The 26,651-nt window shown below is 44.1% G+C and overlaps 2 protein-coding genes across 3 annotated transcripts in view; one reads left to right on the top strand and one right to left on the bottom strand.

Annotated features, from left to right (window-relative positions):
• The window catches only part of STC1 (stanniocalcin 1), a 105,639-nt gene extending 98,267 nt beyond the window's left edge, over positions 1-7,372 (bottom strand). Inside the window, exon 1 of the mRNA XM_073653728.1 lies at positions 7,178-7,372. Coding sequence (XP_073509829.1) covers positions 7,178-7,352 — 175 coding nt within the window. The 5' untranslated portion in view covers positions 7,353-7,372. The remainder of the gene's footprint in view (positions 1-7,177) is intronic.
• LOC141166748 (CD5 antigen-like) lies at positions 1,872-21,843 on the top strand. 2 transcript variants are annotated; one of them, XM_073653726.1, is made up of 8 exons: positions 1,872-2,029; positions 5,116-5,237; positions 11,196-11,340; positions 13,967-14,077; positions 16,265-16,398; positions 17,892-18,067; positions 19,678-19,943; positions 21,504-21,843. In XM_073653726.1, the coding sequence occupies exons 1-8, from the start codon at positions 1,981-1,983 to the stop codon at positions 21,752-21,754; spliced, it is 1,254 nt and encodes a 417-aa protein (XP_073509827.1). In that variant the 5' UTR covers positions 1,872-1,980; the 3' UTR covers positions 21,755-21,843. The 2 variants fall into 2 exon arrangements, with proteins under 2 accessions (XP_073509827.1, XP_073509828.1); XM_073653727.1 differs by lacking the exon at positions 13,967-14,077.
• Positions 21,844-26,651: the final 4,808 nt, after the last annotated feature.

The following is a 26,651-nucleotide window of genomic DNA, read 5'->3' as shown; positions in this document are numbered from 1 at the left end:
CTGACATTAAACTGGTCTCTAATCTGAGCAGCTGTTAACCTGCTATTTCTGAGGCTGGTGACTCGGATAAACTTATCCTCAGAAGCAGAGGTAACTCTTGGTCTTCCTTTCCTGGGGCGGTCCTCATGTGAGCCAGTTTCTTTGTAGCTCTTGATGGATTTTGCAACTGCACTTGGGGACACTTTCAAAGTTTTCCCAATTTTTCGGACTGACTAACCTTCATTTCTTAAAGTAATGATGGCCACTCGTTTTTCTTTACTTAGCTGCTTTTTTCTTGCCATAATACAAATTTTAACAGTCTATTCAGTAGGAATATCAGCTGTGTATCCACCTGACTTCTGCACAACACAACTGATTGTCCCAACCCCATTTATAAGGCAAGAAATCCCACTTATTAAACCTGACAGGGCACACCTGTGAAGTGAAAACCATTTCCGGTGACTACCTCTTGAAGCTCATCAAGAGAATGCCAAGAGTGTGCAAAGCAGTCATCAAAGCAAAAGGTGGCTACTTTGAAGAACCTAGAATATAAGACATATTTTCAGTTGTTTCACACTTTTTTGTTAAGTATATAATTCCACATGTGTTAATTCATAGTTTTGATACCTTCAGTGTGAATGTACAATTTTCAAAGTCATGAAAATACAGAAAAATCTTTAAATGAGAAGGTGTGTCCAAACTTTTGGTCTGTACTGTATATGAAAACCAGACGTCTTGAGGTCTAACTACAGACATGCAGCTGTCATTGTACCTCCAAAAAATGCAGATTTTTAAGAAATTTCTCATGAATAAATGGCCTTATTACATGATATGTCGACTCTATGGATCTGGTGTATAAACAGAGATGTAATGGGGCACCAGGGAAATGCAGACTTAGGCCTCATTTAGACATCTGTTTTTCGCATACGAGGGCTATTGGCGGTTTTCACGGACAGAGCTCGTACCTGTGATAGTCTATGGGGCCATTCACATGTCCGTGACTTTACACGAGGGACGGATCTAACTCAGCAATGCAAGTAAGTGGATCCGTGAAAAAATCGAACCGCACTCGAATTACATCTGAGTGCAGTCTGATTTTCACAGACTGCCAAAAAGGAGAAGGTGGAGACATTTTTTTCATCCACATACGAGAAAAACTGATGACACTCAGACCAAACTCTGATCAAAATAATTGGTCCTTTTTTTTTTCGTACGTGACAAAATTGGAAGTGTGAACGACACCTAAAGCAGAAGACTATTACGGCTCTCAGTCCAGCTTGTTTTTTTAATGCAGCAGACCAATATTACCCTGCAAGCGCACGAGCATTTCTACCACCCAAACTGAGGGTTCATGTGGAAAAACCTGCTGGTGCATAGATAGCAGCTACCTTCATTATTTTACCACTTTGGGCTCATTTATTTTGGTCACTTTTAACCTGCAGCTTTTACCATCTCGCTATACAACGTCACAACAAGAGAAGCGGATCAGCTCTATACTGAAGGCTGAAAACACAGTACTAGGCCTTATAAAATCTGTCCACAAGCCAAACTAGCCTTGTTGCACACAGCAACCTATCACAGCTTAGCTTCCATCGCTCCAGAGCAAATAAAGAAATGCAAGCTGAGCTCTGATTGGTGCAATAAACAAGGCAGGTTTCCATAGTCTGATATCAGTGCAAAACAGCTAAGCACAGAAGTCGCTCATAGCAACCAATCAGAAAACGTCTTTCAAATCTAAAGCTGCACTTAGAGAATAAGAGTTGATATCTGATTGGCTACTGTGTGAAAGTATACTGAGCTACCAGATGCTGTAGAACTGCAAGTTCCAGAAGTCACATGACCGGAATGGAGCACTGCAAGCAGTAGTATCTGACTGCACGGACAGGTAGGAGCAGCCACTCCTGCATTCCTGGGCCCCTCCTCTCCCACGTCTGTTCCTATCCTCCCCTCCCTCGGCAGCCGGCAGTCCTGCCTTCCTCCCCAGCTCTCCTCTCCCTGGGCATGGAGCGGGCACTGCCCCTTTCCTGGTATCTGTGGCTCTCCAGTCTGGGTGAGTTTGTGTTGCTCTGTTATGACTCCCCTCCATGTTTTTCTTCTTTCTGCCCCTCAGTCTGCTCCTCTCCTTCCCAGGCAGCGTCCATAGCCTTCCTTCTCCTCAGAGTGTAAGCTCTTGGGAACAGCAGCTCCTGCTGTCACTTCCTGCAGAGAAACTAGTGCAATAGTTACTGAAACCATGGCTGCAGCTGGACGGCCGAGGAAGGGGCGACCCCAGGTCTCCTGCGTCCCCACCGAAACATTTCTGTGACCTGCTACATTTAGGCAATGGCGACACCAGGATCGTGGTGCCAAATGGTGACCGAATCCAATGATTTCCTATGGTGCCGCATTGTGCCCTACTGAGTCACAAATGTTTCTAAATGTCTTCGATTTTTCTGTCCCAAGTAGCCTCCGACTCGCCCTAGACTTCCAGTTACATGCGACTGTGACTTGCGCAAACTTGTCGACAATTTGGTGTTTTTTTGTTGTTACAACAAACTCCCAATACTGCACGGTAGTAAGCTGCAAAAGTGGTTTTGGTCAAGCAAACTATTTGAGTCTCCCCCAACCTAAAAGGGAGTCTGTCACCCCCAAAATGCTAATTCAGCTGCTTGAACGTTTATATAGAGAACTTAGCCCTATAAATCATAACAGGGATATACATTTGTTAATTGTGTGGTTCCAATCAAAAATATCACTTTTAATATATATGCAGATGAGGGTGTGTCAGTGTACCCTCGGTGTGGCTAATGTATGGGTGCACTGTTACACCTTCTGATTGGCATATTACGGTCCCTAAGTTTGATTGACAACATTCCCTTTGGTCACAGCTGCCTCAATGTCTGATTGATGGGGGTATTACACCCGGCACCCCCGCCGATTAGCTGTTCCCGGTGTCAGCAGTGACTGCAACTGCATAGCACAGCTCCATTGACGGACTAGTGGCCGTGGCCCCCTATCGATTTTGAATAGGTGGCAGATGTGCAGTGCCTGGCTGCGGCCACTATACAATAGACGGCGCTGTGCTGTGCAGCTCTGTAACTGAGCAGTTGAGGCTGACTTGGTGAACAGTGTATGGGCAGAGGTGCCAGGTGTCGCGCCCCCCACTGATCAGGCATTGATAACCTATGCTAAGGATAGGCCATCAATGTTAAAGTCCTGGACAACCCCTTTAAGTAACTGAATTTGTATTCTGGTGGTGACACATCCTCTTTAAACTTAGTGAGGTAATGTCACATGCAATTTACGGCCAAACATCCTTCACTGTTGAGCCTCATTCAGACATCCATGTTGCGCGTTCATGTTCTATCCATGTTTTTCACGGATAGGACACGTACCCATTATAGTCTATGGAGGTGTTCACATGTCCATGTTTTATTGTGGATCAGGTGTCCATGCAAAAAACACAGTATTTGACATGTCTGCTTTGTACTGCCAAATCGGATCAAAAGTTCCAATATAAATCTATAGGTCTATGAAAATAGCGGGCGGCATCAGGGTTTCAATATCTTTTTGTGACAAGCAGGTTAATTAGAGCAACATAATTTATAGGACCCTGGTCCAGCCGCATCTGATTAATAGGCTTAGAGCACCACTCCAGTGTTGTTTTTTTTCCTGTTGCGGTGCTTCTAATCTAAGGTCCCTGACCTTAGTCTTCTGCTTACCCGCCGACGTCTTCACCTTTTATTGCCGCCTCTTCTATACATCATGTGACCGCAACTTCTGACTGGCAGGAAATCAGACGTAATTGTCACAAGCTCTCATCTATGAGGGGCAGATCAGATTCATCCAATTAATTCTATGGGAATCCGTATGAAATATGGAAGACCTTATTTGTACTTTCATTTTTCCATTCGAGTTTCATCTGTTTTTCACTGATACATTATCATCTGATTTATGCTGCCCAAACCATGAGCAGCATGAATCCTATTCTGGCTACATGATTGCAGCCATCCTCTGAAACGCTCCAGCCAGGAACCATAGTGGAGACCAGTCTTGTCCTGCAGCTTCCCCGGCTGGATCTTCCCAGGGCTGATAGAGGTGATTGACAGGTCAGAGTCGGCCAGGTACACTGCAGGACAAGACTGGTCTCCGGCTATGGTCCCCGGCCGCCTCTTCCCGGGGCTTATAGAGATGATTGACAGGTCAGAGTCGTCAGGAACCTTGCAGGACAAGACTGGTCTCCAGCTATGGTCCCCGGCCGCCTCTTCCCAGTGCTGATAGAGGTTATTGACAGGTCAGAGTCGGCCAGGTACACTGCAGGACAAGACTGGTCTCCGGCTATGGTCCCTGGCTGGATATTCCCAGGGCTGATAGAGATGATTGACAGGTCAGAGTCGGTCAGGTACACTGCAAGACAAGACTGGTCTCCGGCTATGGTCCCTGGCTGGATCTTCCCAGGGCTGATAGAGATGATTGACAGGTCAGAGTCGGTCAGGAACCTTGCAGGACAAGACTGGTCTCCGGCTATGGTCCCCGGCTGGATCTTGAAATATGCTTTCTCTGGAACACTGGAGCGTTTCAGAGAAAATACACACGGCTGCTATTATTCAACCTGGCTCTGATTCATGCTGCCTGTGGTTTGAGCAGCATAAATTAGATAATAGGTACCCTTTAATGACCTATCCATCAATATCAGATCAGTGGCAGGTTTGACATTCCCACTTGGTAGCTCAGTTCCCATTCACCTCTTTAGATGCGGTACCCACGTCCAGCCAGTACATAATATACAGAGATGTGCTGTACCACACCTAGCCACATCCAGAACCGATAATTGCTGATTGGCGGGGGTAATAGCAGCCGGATCCCAACCAATCTGATATTGACCTATCCTAAGCCCAGGCCATCAGTTTCAAAGTGTCGAACACCTTTTTCTCAAGAAGTCTTTGGGATTATGACTGCAGGAACAGGCTGCAAGGAGTTTGTAATCTGTTTCCATGGAGACACATAGAATTGTATAGGAGCTGTAGACACAAAAAAGCTAGCTGCAAAGATGCTTTTTTTTTTTTTTGTGGGGGGAGTTAGGATGTATTGGTGCAAAGTTTCTGAAACCTTTAGTACGCTACGCATTCATCACGTATCATTGCTTGTACCTCCCAGCACTGAGCGGAGCCTCTGGACTTCGCGGCTCACTAGCGGCTCTGCAGAATGGATCATTGGTGGAGAATGAAGAAACGTGTCAAGGAATCGTCCTGATCTTCATCAATGACACCAGCAACCTGGTAATGTTACCATTACTATTACTTCATGTCCTGTAGTACTAGTAGGTGTTCATTTTTCCCTTAGTTTTGGTTACTATTTATTATATTTGCAAATCCAATAAAAAAAAGTGTGTAAGCTATGGTAATTCTGTCTTCAAAGCCAAAAGCCACAGAATATATGCAAGGAAGACTTGCATTGGATGCGGAAAATCCTCATGTAATCCGCACATCACTGTATGATTAGAATGCATTTTTATCACGTTTTTGACGCTTTGGTTCTTGTCTCTTGTTGGTATGTCATATTTTAAATAAAGTTGCTTAGTTTTTGATACTTCCTGATATTTGGCTTTGACAAAACTTTACAGTCATGTGCAGATTTCATGAGTTTTTAGTGCGTTTCCACATTTGCAAATTCACTTAAAAACACATGCATTATTAACCTGTGGATTTTCCACATCTACTGTAATTCTATAGAGAAAATCTGCACATAAAGCTCAGAGTACCTGCAAGAGAAATTAACTTGTTGCGGATTTGAAACTCGCACCGCAGGTCAGTTTACACTGACTAATTAATAAAAGCACAGAGGCAGGAGATCTCTATAAATCCCATCCACTTATTGTAACTGTAAGATTCTGTGTTTTATTACACAGCAAAAATACATAGCGTCAAAAACTCGCCAAAAAACGCAAGTGGTGCAAAAACTTTTTTTATGTTTTTCATTTGTCATTTTTTCTTCTCCTAATAAGTCAGTGAAACGTGTAGGAGGCCATTACGACATAGTTTATTCTCAATGACTGAGCTGCTTATATTCTCTCTTAATAGCCTAGTCGCCGAAATCGGGGTTGAAAATAATACAATTTGTTCTGCATAAAGTGAAGTCTTTATACAGCCACGTGGCTGGAAACATTAAAAAAAAAAAAAATCTGCCTGCTGCAAAAAAGAGAGGCAAAAATGCTAAAATAAAAAAAAATAGCTGGTCATTAAGACCAATTTAGGTCTGTTCAATAAGGGTTAATGCTGCCAGGTTCCTTCCTCTGTAACACGTTGCCTAAAATGCCCATTCACACTAGATAAACATTGTCTGAAGGCAACACTTTTGCGGGGACAGCTATGCATCTGATGTGTATAGGGGTCTTTTCTTTTTGGGGGAAAAGGATGGGGCTTGTTGCATTTCAATATGCCTGATTCTTTTACTCCACCAGGAATACGTAGCAGTGGCTTATTCTGCTCTCTCTATCCAGAACTTTTGCTCACTTGACAAAGCTGAGCATGGATGTGTTTCGGGGTAGAGGAGAAATGGCATCCAAACAGCGTCGGGAGAGACGCCGGCCGGTCTGATCTCTGTCCGATTTATATGGCCGTCTGACTAAGGTGAATGGCCAGCTTTAGAAACAAAAGGCTCGATTCATCAATGCTTTTTTGCCAGAATTTTGGGTATATTGCTTGCTCCTACATACATGCTGGGTGCTATCAGACATAACAGATGACCAGAAGCAATCATTGTGTCCCCAGTATATAGACATGACCGCTAGTTAATAGTGGTGTCTGTTATGTCTATGGGCAGTTTCACAGTTCACCCCGAGTGTTTCCCATGAGTCTGCATACCTGCTCGCTGTGCCGCTGATTATACGGTTTCCTTTGCTTGTTTATACTGCTTTTGATCTATTAGTAGAAAATTCCCCTAATAAAGGATTTAACAAGAGGCAGATTTAGGGCCGACCTTGGTTTTCGGATTCTGTAAGAACAGGATAACGAAAGACGTTTTAAGTAGTGATAGGCGTAACGTTCCCTGTGAGACCATAATAGAAGCTTCTTAGAATTCTGTAGTTTTTAGATAAATGAACAGAAACTCCGAACTTTTTTTTAATATACATCCAATGATTTTATTTTCCTTCTCGGCAGCTTCAAAACGTTACTGACCCCCAATATCCCCAATACTTAATATACTGTATATTTCTTACCTTTGTTTTCTCGGCCTAAATGCATTATTCTACATCTAATCTTTATTCGCCATTTCTCTCGCTGAGGCCGTGACTTCCCGAAATCCATGTAATGGTATCCAGTACATGTCAGAGCTAGCGTGAAGATCACCTTATATAATTGGGATATTAACCTCGGTGCTCCTGCAGATCTCATTACTGACTACTTAGACGTGTGTGCACACACATATACTCGGTTTACATGTAAATAGCTTTTTTTTTCCATCCTGTTTCTCACGTTTGACCGTTTCCTCATTCTCCCATTTCCTCTAAATCTTATCAGATTGCAGCCGCTAAATGAGCTGCTATTGTGGGATCTATGATTGCTATATTTAGTTGTCCCCATGGTCCGTGATAATTAATCACAAAAAAAATTCCCTTGTACACAGGAACGCGCGACTCGGATGAGCGTTCATGTGTTTTGAACCTTTCATGTGTGTTTTCTCTGGCAGCAGCTTATCTGCCCTGAAAACAAAAGGATCGGCGCAGTCATCGTGTCAAGCACCCCACATTGCCTGCTGACAGCGACAGTCCACCTGTTTTTCTGGTGTACTACTGCAGAGATTTCTTCTTTCTCGCTGTGAATATTTCCATCTATCATTATTAAGTTTGCACGCCCTCTGATGGGATAATGAGTCAGGAAATCTCATTAGCTGAAGCTTATCATAGCAATGGGTGTCCACAACATGTTTTGTCTTCAGTCAGTGTCTTTAAAGGGGATTTCCACTTTTGAAAAACCTCTGTTTCCCAGCTGAAACATGCAAATGGTGGTTTATAACTGTAGAAAGAAGACAGTGGCACATCCCAAGAATAATGACCATGTCTTCTTTATTGCGTAACAAAATATATACGGTATATAAAAGAAAAAAACAACCCTTCCACTAGGTATGGTTCACATGGTAGTCTTAATCGACTGACTTGTTTCTGGTGTGAGTATAATGCTCTTACCATTAGTTCAAACTCTGCTTGACTCACCCTCCCCAGGTCCAGCCCTGAGTCTCTGCTGCTGCTCCCAGTGTCTGTTATTGTCTGCAGCGCTGACTTCACGTCAACAGCGCTGCTGCCAATTAAAGAGATGAGTGGCTCGTATCGTCAACTCAAGAACAGCCGCTGAGCTCCTGATTAACTGCAGCGCTGTCGACGTAACGCCAGTGGAGACTCCGCTCCGGATCGAGAGAGAAATGAGGGGGTGAATAAAACAAACTGCAGACATTGGCAAGGATTTCCCGAAATTAGAAGGCCCCTATACACATTATGATTATCTTTCGGGAGTCGGGAGAGGGAGATACTACCTGATAGCTAAAGGACTTAGCCCCTATAAGAGTCATACCTGTAGTAAAGATTTCACTATTTTAGTTTTATATAAAAACATTTTTATTACTTATGCATATGAGGGGTGTTCAGTGCACCCTTGGTGTGGCCGAAGGCTTATTGCACCATACCTTCCCCTTAGCTTTATTGACAGAACCCACTTGCCCAGAGCGAATGCTGCCTGATTTGATTTCCCCTTCACGTACACACTAACGCTGTATGAGCCGAGCGCACACTCACACACCGTATCGGTACAGACATGCTCACATCTCTCTCCTGTCTGCATTGACCACCCGCCACTGTGTGAGCCAGTGTGCACTGAGTGACAGCTGCAGACAGGAGAGGGGGATCAATCAGGCTAAGGGGAAGTGCAGAGGGTCCTGTCTTGATGCAGCGAGCTCTCGGGCACGTTAAATGCTTCATTTACATATGTAATAAAATGTATTTTATATAAATTGAAGGTAGTGAAATCTACACTACAGATATGATTTTTGTAGGGGATAAGTCCCTGTATGAATTTATGTTTTGGGGGTGACATTTTCCCTTTAAGGAGAATAAGTACAAAACTGAGGGACGACTCGAGCTTTGATACAGGAGCCATGGGGGATTTTACAGGTGACGGATACTCCAGGAAAAATTCACAAAGAAATTAGCAGCTGTTTTGGGTTCAGCTTACCATACACATAACATAGAAGTGACCCAAAATAAAAGATTTTAACCATTTCATGCGACTATCATTATTACATGAACGATCCTTTGCATGAGTGATCCATCGGGTTGGATTGCGATCTGAAACATGGCTAATAGTAATTTTATGTCAGAGTTGTGTGGTACTTATAGTACTCATTATTAATGGGCTCTTTGGTCTCCCTGTCATCAGATATGGATGATCTCTTGGACAATTTATACTACACGATGCATAGATGGGGCAGATAGACGTAATAGGAGGATGGACATCTCTCCATCTATACCTCCATGCTTCACACAGATGTCCCATGGATTTGTAATGTATTTATTTATTTTACTCACTTATATAGCGCCATTAATTCCACAGCGCTTTACAGACATCATCATCACTGTCCCCATTGGGGCTCACAATCTACATTCCCTATCAGTATGTCTTTGGAGTGTGGGAGGAAACCGGAGGAAACCCACAGAAACACAGGGAGAACATACAAACTCCTTGCAGATGTTGTCCTTGGTGGGATTTGAACCCAGGACCCCAGTGCTGCAAAGCAACAGTGCTAACCACTGAGACACCATGCTGACCATTTGCACCATAGGGGTTTTTCCCTTGCAGTAATGAATACAGAGGTTTCTTCTCTTGGCATAACCATTGGATCATTGTGGTCTGAGCGGGTAGTCGTTGTACGAGTGAATTATAGCGAAGTGTAGTAAGCAGAAGACGTAGATGACTGCCACATCAACATGGCTTCTGTGTGAGCTGGCACCTGTGCTGAAGGCTGAGCGCGGCGTATCACAGGCACACACTTGGTAATTGTGCTTTCCCGAAATAGTAAAGCATTGATCGGCCACTGAGGAGCACATCTCCGGAGACTAATGTGAGACACTGTGACTACAGCAGGGTGTCAGCATTATCCTACATTGGGCATACGCTGGTATTGATTGCTCTACCATCTGTTATGTGCTGCCCATGAATTGCAGACAAGGGGTCATTAGGATCCATGTCCAGTTTTCCTTCCTGCGTCTCATTATTCTCTGAGTTGTCCATGTTTTTTGCCTCTTGTGTCACCCCTGATTCTTCTTAGATTGTAAGCTCTTGTGAGCAGGTCCTTCACTCTGCTTGTTTGTGTCGTGAAATAGTAGTGAGTAAATATCTTACTGCAAAATATGTTGTATGGCTACCAAAAAATAACCATAAACTACCCAAAAATTCTTAAAAAATATACATTTATTGACCTCTATTAAAACACATAACCGATTCACTTTCAAAAGGAATTTTCAAGTAGAATAGGAAGGTAGGATAACAGCAATTAAGCACCATAATAAATCTCAAGTGACCTGGACAATAGGTTTTGCGCATACACTTATACATAGTCATAATATGTTTTATATTACCGGTAGTCATTCAGATTCACAACATAAAGTACCAATAATTCCCAATGGATTTAAAGGGAAGATGCTGCGACTTTTAATTTTGTATGAATAATTATTAATTACAATATATAATTATTTTTCATACAAAATTAAATGTACAACTTAAATTATTATTTTTTTATTAATTTTTACATTAGCCACTGGGGGCTGCCATTTTCATTTGGGGGGTGTGTAAGTGTCTGAGCTGGACACTTACACACCTCACTTATGGCAGCCATGGGCATAAGAGACTGTAGTCGGACGGCGACCACATCTCTTGCATTGAGGCCACTTCTGCCTCTTAGCTGTGACCTGGGCTGTCCAGGTCACAGCTGTGGGAGGAGATCGCGACCATCTTTGTGGAGCCCATAGTGTATGCTGTGAGCTCCGCTTTCCCCCTGTTATTGCACGCACTGCTCAGGGAGGAATACTGAGAAATGACATAAAACATCAATAATATTAAAATTAGTCCAGGGCTTACCCATAATGCGACTTTTTCAAAAGACCTCCACGCAGCTGCGACGCACGTTTCGCATTTTGCTTTCTCAAAGGGTGCATAGATAATATTTTATCATTCTGTATTTGTGAGCAGTTATGTGACAGTCTGTGGAGTCCGCAGTCTCCTCTCGCACAAGTTGTATGCAAGGAATCGGGATGTGGAGTTCCAAATTCTACATGGACCTTGAAGTCTTCTCCAAAGGACTCCTATGGAGCTGTCCGAGGCTTACAGTGTAAAGGTCTGTGGTACACAATGGCATATTCTTTCTGTCCTTATTTCATACCTGCACTCCTAAGCTTAAAAATATCTAGAGTAACGCTGGACCAGGAGATGTTTGTGGGCACTGCTGCTGCTATCAATTAGCAATTCCGGTACTTCAAGTCTTATATTGTGTCAAAATAATGCGTTTTACAGAGACCAACTGGTTGCACGATACGACTGCTGGTCGGTAAACTTCTCCCAATCAGCAGTGGTTTGACGGCTTGTTTACCCTGGCAGACCAAAGCAAACGATGCGCACTGAGCAGTAGCGCCAGCAGTGCCAATGAACTTCTCTTCCATCCTGTTTTTCTCTACATCTTCAATCAGGAAAAAAGTACATCCATACAACCACAAGGTGGAGCACATGACAGCAGCACTAAACAATACATTAAAGGGATTGTCCATTGCTGGAGAACATTTTTTTTTTTAAAGAGAACGTGTCATGAGGATTTTGCACCTCACAGTAATCAGATGTATGTACTGGTACTTTCCTACTAATTAAATCCATATTTTGATTGTAGAAATCTGTTTTGTATTGTCTGGGAAATCCAGCATTAAATAGGAAGGGAGGGCAGGAGAGCTGCAAGTGCAATGTCCCACCCCCGAAGCACTTGTGGCTCATTTGCATATGATTTTAATGCTGAATTTCTCATAAACTAATGCTGGTAAATCTGCACCCTATTTATAGAAATCTGTTTAAGTTGTAAAATCCTCATGAAAGGTTCCCTTTAATAGCACCAGACTGCAGAATAAAATAACAAAAAGCACACTTTCCTAATGGACCAGTACTGCTCCATCATTGTCAGCACTGTGTCCCTCCCCCCAACAGTTAGGTGGTATTGTCTGAATAAGGGCAGAACAGGACAGGGCCCAACTGAGATACCCGTCCATGGGAAGCTATACAGATGAAATACTTGGCTCCAGAAAATGGAGTCACATCCCCAGTTTGTACAAGAGATTACAGCAAAACCCAAAAACTGAGCCGGACTATATAAGCTGCTTTATGTGCAAAGTGTGAGCGCACGTTCACACTGTGGCCATTTCATAGACAAAACCCAAGAATAAAACAAAAATGAGCATATACTGTACATCAAGTAAATAGTAATAGTACATGTAAATAGCATAGAGTGCTTAGTTAACACTATTTTGATCATAAAAGTCATCCCACCGCGATAAGGTGTACCTATCATGGTGCCCCCCCTATCTGAGCTAAGTATTTAACCATGGATGGGTGTCTCAGTCAGGAAGCTGTCCTATTCTGCCCTTATTCACACTGACATTGTTTGACACATGGTAAGGTTTTAATACTAGAGACAGGTTAGGACCGTTCCTATGGGTCAGGGATGTCAAGCTCAAACACACAGAGGGCCAAAATAAAAAACTTGGACAAAGTCGTGCTCCAACCGGTATACAGTATAATGGGCCCACGTGGTCCTCCATGCAGAATAATGGGCCCATATAGTGGTGGTGGTTCTGGTGTCAGATTTGGCCCACGGGCCAGAGTTTGACATGTATGCGATGGATACACCTTGTCGTGGTGGGATGGCTTTTATGCTTTTTTAATTTTTTTTTAATTAAAATAGCGTTAACTAAGTACCCTGTGTTGTTTACATGTACTATTATTATTTACTTGCTGTAGGCATATCTTCATTTTTGTTTTGTTTTTTTCTTGGGTTTTGTCACTGATCAGCTGTAGCCTTTCAGTATTCCATAATATGGGATATAAGCTTTGATGGAATACAAAAAAGCTGCAGACGATCAGCAGCTGTTGATTGGCTGCAGCGGTCACTTGACATAATAGTGTCCCTTGCCCACCTGGACAGATCAAATTGGCGGTGCCCTACCAGAAGCCAGGTATGCATTTTTTTTATCCTTCGTGCTGGTGCTATTTAGAAAGGGTTGTCCAGTAGAGGACAATCCCTCAAAGGAGTGCTGTGCCCCAACCAAAATAGTTTAGTGCAGAATCTCACTAACTGTTTATTAAAGGGAATCTGTCACCAGGTTTTTGCTACTTAATCTGAGAGCAGCATAATGTAGGGAAAGTGACCCTGATTCTGGTGATGTATCACTTACTGGGCTGCTTGCTGCAGTTTTGATAAAATTCTCTGAATGCTGAGCTCTGTGTATCCCCACCCACAGGACTGTCAGATTTCTGTGTACACTGTCAGAAAGCTACCAATCAGTGGTGGGAGTGTGGCTATACCGAGCTCATGAATATGGAGAACTACATGGCAGCAGGATTACTAGTCCTCTAGTGATGATCTCCTGCTCATAAAACAGTGATTTTTATCAAAACTACAGTAAGAAGCCTAATAAATGACACATTGCTGGAATCAGGGTCTTTCTCTTTACATTATGCTGCTCTCAGATTAGGTGGCAAAAACCTTGTGACAGATTCCCTTTAATATGCCTCTAGTAGCAGCCCTGTATATGGAGCGCTTACCTTTCTTTTCTTCAATATGAAACCTGAAAAATGTAGAAACCAGTTGACATTACCATTTATTTTTTTGCAGTGGCAGGGCAGTAGCGGACCTAGTCACAATTCAATCAAGACTGTAATTTTTGTCCTTTTTTATGTTTAGCTGTATTTTTCTATGAACACAGGAAACGAGTCGCGTGTGAATGAGTGTGAGACTGGAGGAGAAGCCGTGCAGGATTGTGATCCCCAGAGCATTGCTGCCGTCTCCTGTAACCAGAACTTCAACAACCATACAGGTAGCAATAGGAGTTCTAGTGTAGGATTTATTACCTTATAGATACAAATGGAATATATGGGCACGGTTATGGCTGTGCTTAGGTGGTGCCAGTAGGCTATGATGGCTTAGGCACCCAACGCCTACATCCCTAATCCAATAATTGGTGCCCAAACCTACAGAAGATCAGCAACACAAGAGTCCTGATTTATTGACTGGGTACTGATAGGTAACTATATGGGTGGCTTTTATTGATAGTACTCGTTCCCATTTTATTCTATAGGGCTGTGCACATGTCCGATTTTTTTTTTTTTAATTTTTTTTATTTTTCCTTGGTCCAAGGGAAAAAAAATGACGGCATGCACGATTTGCCTCTGAGAATCGGATGGCACTCACCTATTCATGTCTATGGATCCGTGATACAAATCAGACCGCTCTCGGATGACATCTGAGTGCAGTTTGATTTTTCACAAACTGACATAATAGAGAAGCTGGAGAAACTTTTTCTTTTTTGCTCTCCATCTCCAAGAAAATCAGATCCCACTCTGATCAGAGTCTGGTTAGCGCAATCTGACCGATTTTCTCGGATGGAGAGAAAACGTTCGTCTACACCTGCCTTTGAGGATATTTATGGAACAACTCCTTCCAATAAGGAATTAAAAAAAGAAAAGAAAAATAACTGCTTAAAGCCAATGTGCTCTATAAAAAGATTATTTTCCTTCCAGTAAGGAATGAAGAGAGTGTTAAATAGAAGCTAATTCTTCCAGTAATCATATAAATGTCATGTTAAAGGGGTTGTCCAGCTTTAGGCTACAAGTTTTCAGTCAGTCTATGTGACTGCAGACTTGTGAATCCTCACAAATCGCACAGTGCACACTGTCAGGATTTCCCAGATTCGCAAGTCTGCGATTTGCATACTTCCGGACACCTTCCGACTAGACGTGTCTTGCCTTGCTCTCTATACACTTACATTGAGCGAGGCCTCACACGTCTAGACGGCATGTGACCACATGTATGCAAATTGCCCGCTCCCGGTGCTGGCACCAGAGAAGTCTCTCATCGCGCAGTGTTCAGGATTTAAGGATTCACAACTGTGCAGTCACATAGCCTAATCGTCTGCAGTCAGACTAAAGCTGGACAGCCCCTTTAAATACCCTTACTCCATCCATGCCATGATAGAAAAGTCCTTTATGGAGAAGACTTTGCACCCAGTAATTTTGTCCTACATTTATTGTACTTTTGTTTCAATTTCGATTTTCTTCGGAGGGAAAATATTTTATTTTTATTTTCACCATAGGTTCTTCAGGGCGTATTTTAGTGTAAAAAAGATGACCAGATATCATGCACAGCAATACATGTACAGTGCATGGAGGTCCGCAGCCGTACTGATACATAAGTCATCATGTGAATGTGAATCATATGTAGCGTCATCCAGGCATCGGGGGATGTGAATCGTCCTTCTGTTGTCAGGAGCCATTTATGGCTCATTCAGAACAACAAAGCTTTATCATTTCCTAGAAACAATTATGCATGGTTCGAAATTAGTCTTTACATGTAAATAAAAATGAGTGTTTTATGGTTCGTCTAGTCCTGGAAACTTTGGCTACATGACAGCATTGTACAGTGAGGAGGCGCATGGCGTCATTACATGTCATCTCTGATGACTGATTTACGTGGTGTTGTAGCAGCAATATCCTGTGATCCTGCAGCCTGAAAATAACAAATCGCCCACCTACATCGGGATTGTCAGACATTGGATACAGGATTACTTGCATATTGCTGGGGGTTTGACCACTGGGATCCCAGCCGTGCCAAGATAGCAGCTCTGGAGCCCTGAAATTGGGGACAGAGCGGATGTGGGAATGTGCAGCCTCCTCTCCATTCATTGCCTATGGGACTGCTGGAAATTGCTAAGCGCTTTGCTCCACAGTCCCATAGACAATGAATGGAGCAAAGGTCAAGCATGTACACCTCCACTCAATTCACAACAGGATTTTTCTTGGGATTCCATAGCCCCAATTTATGGATTGGCAAATTACATGGAATCGGGTATAACAACTTGATTTTTTGTGAATAACCCGATAAAGAGATAAACATGAGATATTTAACAGAATCCTGAGATGTTGAGCAAAGAACAAACCTATGGTTTATAACATATGATAGGCCAACAGATTGGGTAACTAACGTTCTTTATGTCTTCGCTCCGCAGATGGGAACTCGTGGAGACTCTCCAGGGGCCGCAGGTCTTGTGATGGTCACTTGGAGGTGTTTACAGCCGACACATGGAGTCCTCTATGTTTCAACAGCATCAAGAAGGCCGATGCTCCTCTGCTCTGTCAGCAGGTAAGACTGTGAGCTTTGTAAAGCACAACCTTAAAATGGGAATAGTCCTGGTTTTTAGATCAGATAATTTCTGCATAGTTTAATATCTCTTTAATCCTTCTAGTTAAGCCGTGATCTGAGGCGGATGTATCGCTCCATTACTAGGTGCGTCTGTCATTCAGGAGTCTGGCTCGGCATTCATGACCGTAGCACTTAGGTCTCAGTTTTTTTTACAACTTGACGAATATTGAAAACTTTTTTTTTTTTTTTTAGTAATGCTTATGAATAGGTAACATTTTGTCAAATATTAGGTAAAAGAAGCATCTCCTTCCAGTAGCCTTTAATTCCCATTCTCCGTAGGATCCCTTAATGGTCAGAAACCTTCTGATTATCCAAAATATCTGCAGTAATTACAGGGATTCTCTCACCCAAATGTAAAGAGCATGTATTAAATGGTCAAAGCAATGCGCCTCTGCCGGTGCCATTGGTCTCCAAACAGGAATTTGGGGCACTGTTAAAATTATGCAACTATTGCACCCCCTATCTTAATTTGCTCAGAGGCACAAGGTGGTGGCTACTTCACTTGTGAGGCAAAAGGAGTTGCAGCCACAACTTCATGATGCCTCTGTAGCAAGTAAGTCTGTAAACAGTGCTAAATGGTAATAATGGTACCCACTAAATTCCTAAAATATTATAACCTGTTTATTCCAGGGTCTGTCTGATGACAGATTTCCTATACTAATAGACCGGGATGTTGGTTCAAGGCTTGATGTTACACTTTAGAAAGTAAGGGCAGTTGTCACAGGTGTAAGAGCCTGCCTACACTTTCTGGAGCTATGCAAGAGCCAGATATGCAGGTTAGACGCTTTCTGTCTATACGTCTTAAAGGGGTTGTCTGAGACCTTTAAAGTGATGACCAGTCCTAAGGATAGGCCATCAGTGGCAGAAAAGTGGATAATCTTTTTACTATGGAGTTCAAAGCAGAGGTAAAATCCGCAACAAACCCCATGTGTAGTAGATTTTCTTTCCCAAAACTTGTAAAATCTAAATTTCATATAAAAAAAAATACACCGTAATCACCTCCCTTGCCTAATCCCCTGCTGGTTTGTGGACAAAGCGGCTTCTGTCGATGACCTCTCATGTGGCTGCCACTGGCAGTGGAGCATCAGGGGAGGTGAGTATAGTAATTTTTTATTTTTTTTATTTTACACGCTCTGCTGTTTTCTGCAAAGTAATCAGCAGAAAAAAAAACCTGTACAATTTGCTGTGGATTATTGTCCTATGAATTCTTGCTGAATTGCTGTTGAGATTTTCTGCAAAAAAAGCAGCTAAGTGTGAAAGTAAAAACCCAAGAAAAAAGTGTGAAAGCAGTTGTAGGGTTGAAAAGCTTTTTAATCCGAAGCTCTCCAACTGTAGGGATACAGTCCCTGTAGGAATATGATCAAGGTCATATAAAGAAATGATTATATGATTTAATTCCCTGCCCTCTTCCTTTGGTCTCTTCTGCGCACCAGATGGGCTGTACACCACAGTCGCCTATTTTCTCACCACTTAACAAGGTCAAGTCGTCTCTGGAGCCAGTGACTTTACAGTGTGTGGAAAATGGGAGCGCTCTCTGGGAATGTCACAACTACGTGGTTCAGACTTGTACATCCGGCCTGACAACCTACCTGCAGTGTAACCGCGCTCGGTAAGGCTTTTATTTCATGTATGATGAGTATAAATGTGTGCTGAAGGACAGAGGCTCGGCAGAAATAAATAGTTTGCAGCCAAGAAGTTTAGGTCAATAATTAAGTAAAAGAACAAATGTAAATTTGCAGAGAACACCCCTTGTATTCCCCGTGATAATAATCATTTTGGAGCATCTTTTGTTAGAACTCTGTGTTGTTATTCCTCCTGGAAATGTATGAATACATTGATAAAGGGGAAGTCAGTGGCCGTTACCCCGTGTCAGAAAGTGCAGGGTCACATCCTAATGACAAGAGGAACTGTAACTTCCAGTGTCGGGAATAACAAAGGTAATGCACAAGGTAAAGATGCTGCAGAATTGTTATATTATGGGGACTACAAGTATTTGCCAAAAAACCTACAAGAAGCAAAATGTACATAAACCCCGCTGTAAATTAAAAAAAAAAGTGCATTTAAATAAAATAGGGTTCTTAGTAACACTGTTTTTGATCAAAATAGTGTAAAAACTATCCCTCCACGACAAGGTGAACCCGTTCGGGATAGTCCTACACTATCTAATGTTAAAAACCTTACCATGTGTCAAAATTGACCTCTGTGTGAATAAGGGCAGACAAAGGACCAGGTCCCGAACTGTGGACACCAGCCAAGGGAAGCTTTTTAAATGTATTATCCAGCTCTGTGAAGGGAGGCCACACCCTGGTTTGCACAGAATGCAAAAAAAATACAAAGAAAAAGCACAAAATTTGAGCTTGGTTTTAAGTTGGTATACATGCAGCACAATGGTTCACCTTGTCGTGGTGGGATAGCTTTTATACTATTTTTGATAAAAAACAGTGTTACTAAGAACCCTATTTTATTTAAATGCACTTGCTTTTTATTTATTTACAGCAGGGTTTATGTTTATTTTGCTTCTTGCAGGTTTTTCTGATTCATGGCCATCGTGAAACAAGCATTTATGAGCTGCATGTATACTAACTATGAAAAAAAATGTTTTCATTTATGTTATACTGTATATAACATATATATTTTTTTCTTTATTTCTAATTTATTTCTTAGTCCCCTTTGGGGACTTGAACTTTTCATCTCTTGTGCTAAATACTGCAGTCCTAAGCCATTGCAGTATATAGTATAATTGCAGTTCTCCTATGAAGCCCAGCCTCTGGCAGAGCTTCACTGAGGGTTAAGATGGGAGAAATGGGAGCATTTAGCAGGCTCCCCATGAGCGTGCCATTTAAATGCTGCTGTCAGTGATTAATAGCAGCATTTAAATGAGTTAACCACAGTGATCGGAGTTAGCTATGGCCGCTTTCAGTTACAGGCAGATGCCAGCTATGTATGAAGCGGGCTTAACCCTGAGTACGTCTGTACACCCCGCAGCGACCTGTGATGGAAATGTATTTAACAGGTCATTAAATGTTTAAAGAGGTTTTCTGCAGTAAATATGACCAGTGGTACATACCAGAGTAACATACCATTTATATATTGTATTTGCCAGAAAATAATGTTCCACTAGTGTGAATAAAGGGGTGAAATGTAATTGCTACTGTTATGTCTGTCAGTTAATGTAACTTGTGGATATGCCATCTTACCCTACTGTCTGTGTGTCCCCAGAATGGAGGAGTCATGGCTCGTCTGGCTCACCATATGTTTGGCTGTGATAATGATCCTGATTTTTTGCTGGTTTCGAGTGGTCAAGTCCTGGAAATGTTGTAATCAGTGTCTGCACAAGAACGTGCTTTATTTGTTCCATAAAAGATCCAGCCACCATCATGAAATTCATACGCGGAGGAGCATTTACCACAGGGAACCCCCCAATGTCCAAGTTCAGGAAACCAATAGTCCTCCATCCTCTCCTGGAATCGTTCAGGATCCAACTGGTAAGTTTTACTTTTGAAATATAGACTGTACTTTCCCCCTGTACAGTGGCGTGCTCTCCGTTCACATCAGTGGGGGGGTTTCTATGCCAGTATTCATGAAAACAATGAGACTGACTTGTTTACCTGGTCCCAATTTTTAGTAACATTATCTCTTTCTTTATTTATAAAAATGTACAACTTTCTGATATATTTGTATTAAGAATTGTGACACCATCTGAAGCTATCAGTGCTGGATCCAGGCAACTCCAATTATAGTTTGTGCTCAACACATGAAAAAAAGTTTCCAGTATTGGCGCCTCGTCGGTGCTGCGAGTGAGGCTGTCGGTGCTGCGAGTGAGGCTGTCGGTGCTGCGAGTGAGGCTGTCGGTGCTGCGAGTGAGGCTGTCGGTGCTGCGGGTGAGGCTGTCGGTGCTGCGAGTGAGGCTGTCGGTGCTGCGAGTGAGGCTGTCGGTGCTGCGAGTGAGGCTGTCGGTGCTGCGAGTGAGGCTGTCGGTGCTGCGAGGGAGGCTGTCGGTGCTGCGAGGGAGGCTGTCGGTGCTGCGAGGGAGGCTGTCGGTGCTGCGAGGGAGGCTGTCGGTGCTGCGAGGGAGGCTGTCGGTGCTGCGAGGGAGGCTGTCGGTGCTGCGAGGGAGGCTGTCGGTGCTGCGAGGGAGGCTGTCGGTGCTGCGAGGGAGGCTGTCGGTGCTGCGAGGGAGGCTGTCGGTGCCGCGAGGGAGGCTGTCGGTGCCGCGAGGGAAGCGGTCGGTGCCGCGAGGGAAGCGGTCGGTGCCGCGAGGGAAGCTGTCGGTGCCGCGAGGGAAGCTGTCGGTGCCGCGAGGGAAGCTGTCGGTGCCGCGAGGGAAGCTGTCGGTGCCGCGAGGGAAGCTGTCGGTGCCGCGAGGGAAGCTGTCGGTGCCGCGAGGGAAGCTGTCGGTGCCGCGAGGGAAGCTGTCGGTGCCGCGAGGGAAGCTGTCGGTGCCGCAAGGGAAGCTGTCGGCGCCTCGTCGGTACTGCGAGGGAAGCTGTCGGCGCCTCGTCGGTGCTGCGAGTGAAGTGGGCTGGCTGACAGGCTCATTTCAGTAGCTAAGACAGACCTTTTTTCTATCATGTAAACAGAGAAGAGGGCTAGCTTGGTTTTTTGATTTGAGGTTGTCAACCAGCCCCCTTCACTCATGATGAGGTGCCAACACAGGAAACGCTCATCTGTGACGAGTACAAGTTGGAAATGGAGTTGTATGGACTTGGGACCGAAGTTGCTCTTTTGAGATTTGCGCAACTTTCTCACTCTATTTCTTGAATCTTGTTTAGTGATGGTAGTATGGAGACTGGATGCAGATGCTTTGTTTACATACTTCTTGGTGGTATTAGGGGATTCTGCTGGAAATAAACCTGAACGTCTTACATTAGCTGACTGTCATTCTCACAATGATTGAATGGGCATTTTTTTGCTTTGCTTTGAATTTTTGTAGCATTTTTTTTTTGCTTGGTTTAAGTCCAGACAAACCGTAAAGTATTGTTCTTTTGACGGCTATTCTTGCTTTCTCAAGTTTTTCGTTCTTTTTTTACTGTTTTTGGCAATAGAAGTGAACAATTTGTTGGCGCCTCATGGTTTCCGTTTAAATAACACCATCACCCCTCCGCCCAGCTACATGCACGCACTGCGCGTTTTGTCCAGACCTCTGGAGAACACACAGACTCCGCCACCAAGCTACCTCGAAGCGCTAAAGATTCTGTCCCGTCCAGTCTTGGTCCATGTTAACGCAACAGAATACTATGAAGAGAAGGAGGACCTGGAAGTTCTTACTTCTAAAGAGAAAGGAGAAGACTCTTAGTGCCAATCAGGAAATTGTGATTTTATTCTGTGATTTAATTCTATTTATAGACATGAACTGAAGCTTTTTATAAACATATTAGCAGTAAATCCCTCATGTTCCTGGTGTCTGATTACCTACTGGGTCTTTTCTATGTTACTTCTTTATTTTTTATATTATTTGCACAAATCACGGCATCCTAAATATTTTTTTTATATATTTCTGGGGTTGTCCAGGACTCTTGCCCCTTCATTTTTATTCGTTCACCCGTGACAGCACCACGAGAGAGAGGAGATCCGCCCATCAAGGACAGGAAACCTACAGATTTAAAAGGGGCGACGCCTCTTTCCCACCTCAGTTTGGTTTCCTGTCCTTGATGGGGAAACCTGCCAGAACTTACCTGAAGATTGAAGACCTTCCTGTCCGATTCAGGCAGGGATGCATTCTCTGCCTTGGCCGGCGCAGGATCCCTGGAAGCGCCATGGTGAGGCTCAAGATGGCCTGCTCCGTGAGCGGTGGTAGTGTGAGCTGGCCTCCCCTGCCTGGGGATGGACCGCTCCCGTGTGACCAGGATGGCGGATGAGGATGCCTGCAGGTCCGCAGTCTCCCCGGCGACAGAACAGAAAGTGCGTGCCGCTCTGACGGGTGACGCGGCAAGATGGCGGCCCGCAGAGTCGTCAGAAGGTACCGTGCCTGATGACGTGCTCGCTCCTGGGGAGGGGTGTTCCCCGCTGGGGAACCTACCGGAAGCCATACTCGTAACAGCCGTTCCACAAAGAGGCGTGGATCTATAGGGTTCAAGCAGGAGGAAGATTTCTGCAGCCCCGTGGGAGAATCCTCCGGCTGAGAAAGATCCTTCAGCAAACCCGGTACCGTATGTCTGAGCAAAGGGTAAGTGATCTTGGTGAAAGTTCAATTGGTGATTGTCCCTTCTCCTTGTTAAATTTTCCAGGGAAAGAAGTGTGGTGCCAAATCCAAGCACAAGGAGTGTGTTTATGTAAAATCCCTCTGCCAGACTCTTGCCTTAAAAAACTCTGTTGATCCTGTATTGATCAGACAGTGGCTAAAGAGACCCCCGATTTCTCTTCAGGGTTGAGATCCCTGATCAAGGAAGAGATAGGCAAGGCCTGCTCCAAAAAGACAGCGGGAAGGGAACCCTCTCCAGTGTCTGAAAGCTCCGCAGTTCCCATTGGTACCGAGAATTCGGATGATTCTTCCCTATCTGCATCCTCTTCAGATAGCGACTCGGTTCGACATTGTTTTCCCCTGAACGAAGTTGACGCCCTGGTTAAAGCCATTCGTACCACAATGGGTATCGTGGACTCTAAGACAGAAAAATCTGTTGAGGATGGGATGTTTGGGGTCTAGACCAGAAAAAGAAAAGTTTTTTTCCCTTGAATAGTAAAATACAAGGGTTAATTCAGAGAGAGTGGAAGAAGCCAGAAAGAAAGGACTCTCTTCCACCTTCATTCAAGAGGAAGTATCCCTTTGATGAGGCATCATGCTCCTCTTGGTCCAAAGCCCATAAGCTAGATGTGTCCATAAGCAAAGCTTCCAGGAAACCCTCTCTACCCTTTGACGACATGGGAGCTTTAAAGGATCCGCTTGATAGAAGGGTGGATACCTATCTAAAAGGCAGATGGGGGACTTCAGCATGGGCCTTAAAACTTGCGGTGGTAGCTACCTGCACTTCCAGGTCTTTAATGATTTGGTTGGAGCAGTTAGAATCGCAGTTGAAAGAGGGAGTATCAAAAAGTCAAATCTTGACCTCGATTCCCCTTGTTCAGGGTGCTGCAGCTTTTCTTGCCAACGCATCAGCAGACTCTGTAAGACTGGCAGCAAGATCGGTCACCCTCTCAAATACTGCACGTCGGGCCTTGTGGTTAAAGTGTTGGCCGGGGGACATTCAGGCCAGGTCAAGATTGTATTCCATCCCTTGCGAAGGAGAATATCTGTTCGGTCCTACTATGGATGAGATGCTAGAGAAAGCAGGGGATTCTAAAAAACGGTTTCCATCAGTATCCATGCCTAACTACAAGCGGTCATTTCGGAAAAAGAAATTTTATCTGCAAGAGGCTAGCGGAGGACCAGGACAAGTACGAGGAGCGCAGACCGAGAGGTAGAGGACTGCTATTTGGATCCTCTTCTCAGGGAGCCCAAAACTCAGCGCAATGACGTTTACCCCAGGTGGGGGGGAGGCTTTCTTCCTTTTTGCCAGCCTGGGAACTCATCACTAACAGTAAATGGATCTTCGGTCTGGTGAAGTTGGGACTGAAGTTGGAGTTTTCTTCTCTACCCCGGGGAAGATTTATGATTACTCCCTCTCGCTCAAGGTTCATGACTTGCAAAGTCAGTCCTGGTGGAGGTTCCAGAAACAGAGAGGTCAGGGATTTTACTCCCCTCTCTTCTTAGTGCCCAAACCAGATGGCTCCTTCAGGACCATAGTCAATCTGAACTCCCTAAATAAATACCTAAAGGTTGTATACTTTTAAAATGGAAATACTGAAAACGGCAATAAAATTTCTCTTTCCTGGTTGTTACATGGCGGTCTTAGATCTCAAAGATGCGTACTAACATGTACCCATTCATACGGATCACCAAAAATACTTAAGGGTAGTAGTGAATATGGGTGGTGTAATTAAACACTTCCAGTACACATCTCTCCCCTTTGGGCTAACCGTGGTACCCAGGGTTTTCACTAAAGTGGTGGCCGAGACCATGGCTCATGTTGGAGAAAAAGATATTCTTATCATACCCTATATGGACGATTTCCTCGTGGTAGGAAGTTCCTTCCATAATTGTGAACATCACTTGAAGGAAGTAATGTCTACCTTGGAGAGCTTGGGTTGGTTATGTTTACAAAAATCTAAACTAGTACCTTCAAAGATCCAGCAATTCCTGGGGGTGATGCTAGATTCAGAAAAGCAATAATCTTACCTACAGGCCCAAAAAATTAGAATGAAAAGCCATAGATGTTCCCTCTATGTCACTTAGGAGTGCCATGTCCCTGTTGGGTACCTTAACATCCTGTTTCCCCCCAGTCTTATGGGCTCAATTCCACTGTAGAGCTCTACAGTGGGATGTATTATACACTGCTGAAAAAAATAAAGGGAACCCTCAAATAACACATCCTAGATCTGAATGAATTAAATATTCTCATTGAATACTTTGTTCTGTACAAAGTTGAATGTGCTGACAGCAAAATCACACAAAAATAATCAATGGAATTCAAATTTATTAACCAATGGATGCCTGGATTTGGAGTCACCCCCAAAATTAAAGTGGAAAAACACACTACAGGCTGATCCAACCATGATGTAATTCTCCTTAAAACAAGTCAAAATGAGGCTCAGTAATGTGTGTGGCCTCCACGTGCCTGTATGACCTCCCTACAACACCTGGGCATGCTCCTGATGAGGTTGCGGATGGTCTCCTGTGGGATCTCCTCCCAGACCTGGACTAAAGCATCCGCCAACTCCTGGACAGTCTGTGGTGCAACGTGACATTGGTGGATGGAGCGAGACATGATGTCTCAGATGTGCTCAATCGGATTCAGGTCTGGGGAACGGGCGGGCCAGTCCATAGCTTCAATGCCTTCATCTTGCACGAGCTGCTGACACACTCCAGCCACATGAGGTCTGGCATTGTCCTGCATTAGGAGGTACCCAGGGCCAACCGCACCAGCATATGGTCTCACAATGGGTCTGAGGATCTCATCTCTGTACCTAATGGCAGTCAGGCTACCTCTGGCGAGCACAAAGAAATGCCACCCCACACCATAACTGACCCAATGCCAAACCGGTCATGCTGAAGGATGTTGCAGGCAGCATATCACTCTCCACGGCATCTCCAGACTGTCACGTCTGTCACATGTGCTCAGTGTGAACCTGCTTTCATCTGTGAAGAGCACAGGGCGCCAGTGGAGACTTTGCCAATCCTAGTGTTCTGTGGCAAATGCCAAGCATCCTGCACGATGTTGGGCTGTGAGCACAACCCCCATCTGTGGACGTCGGGCCCTCATACCACCCTTATTGAGTCGGTTTCTAACCGTTTGTGCAGCCACATGCACATTTGTGGCCTGTTGGAGGTCATTTTGCTGGGCTCTGGCAGTGCTCCTCCTGTTCCTCCTTGCACAAAGGCGGAGGTAGTGGTCTTGCTGCTGGGTTGTTGCCCTCCTACGGCCCCCTCCACATCTCCTGGTGTACTGGCCTGTCTCCTGGTAGCGCCTCCAGTTTCTGGACACAACGCTGACAGACACAGCAAACCTTCTTGCCACAGCTCGCATTAATGTGCCATCCTGGATGAGCTGCACTACCTGAGCAACTTCTGTGGGTTGTAGAGTCCGTCTCATGCTACCACGAGTATGAAAGCACAACCAACATTCAAAAGTGACCAAAACATCAGCCAGAAAGCATTGGTACTGAGATGTGGTCTGTGGTCCCCACCTGCAGAACCACTCCTTTATTGAGTGTGTCTTGATAGTTGTCAATAATTTCCATATATTGTCTATTCCATTTGCACAACAGCAGGTGAAATTGATTGTCAATCAGTGTTGCTTCCTAAGTGGACAGTTTGATTTCACAGAAGTGTGATTTACTTGAAGTTATATTCTGTTGTTTAAGCGTTCCCTTTATTTTTTGAGCAGTGTATAATGAGTCAGTCATAGGGAGGCAGCTGGAAGGTAAATTAACATTATCCCCCCCACTCGACATAATCGCTGGGGTGGTGGTTGGATAACAGAAACCTGTCGAGGGGGGTTCAATGGGAGGTGAGCCTCTCCAAGGTGTTAGTCACTGATGCAAGCACCTCAGGTTGGGGAGCCCATCTAGGGGAAGAGCTAGTCCAGGGGGTTTGGTCAGAGAAAGAGAAAAGATTCTCCTCTAATGCCAAAGAGTTATTTGCGATAGATAAAGCAGTA

Source organism: Phyllobates terribilis, unplaced genomic scaffold (genome assembly GCF_046119375.1).
Source record: "Phyllobates terribilis strain yellow unplaced genomic scaffold, ASM4611937v1 Scaffold_11__3_contigs__length_659146591, whole genome shotgun sequence".
Taxonomy (NCBI): domain Eukaryota; kingdom Metazoa; phylum Chordata; class Amphibia; order Anura; family Dendrobatidae; genus Phyllobates; species Phyllobates terribilis.
The sequence above is the reverse complement of the archived record's forward strand: the minus strand, read 5'-3'. Positions and strand labels throughout refer to the sequence as shown.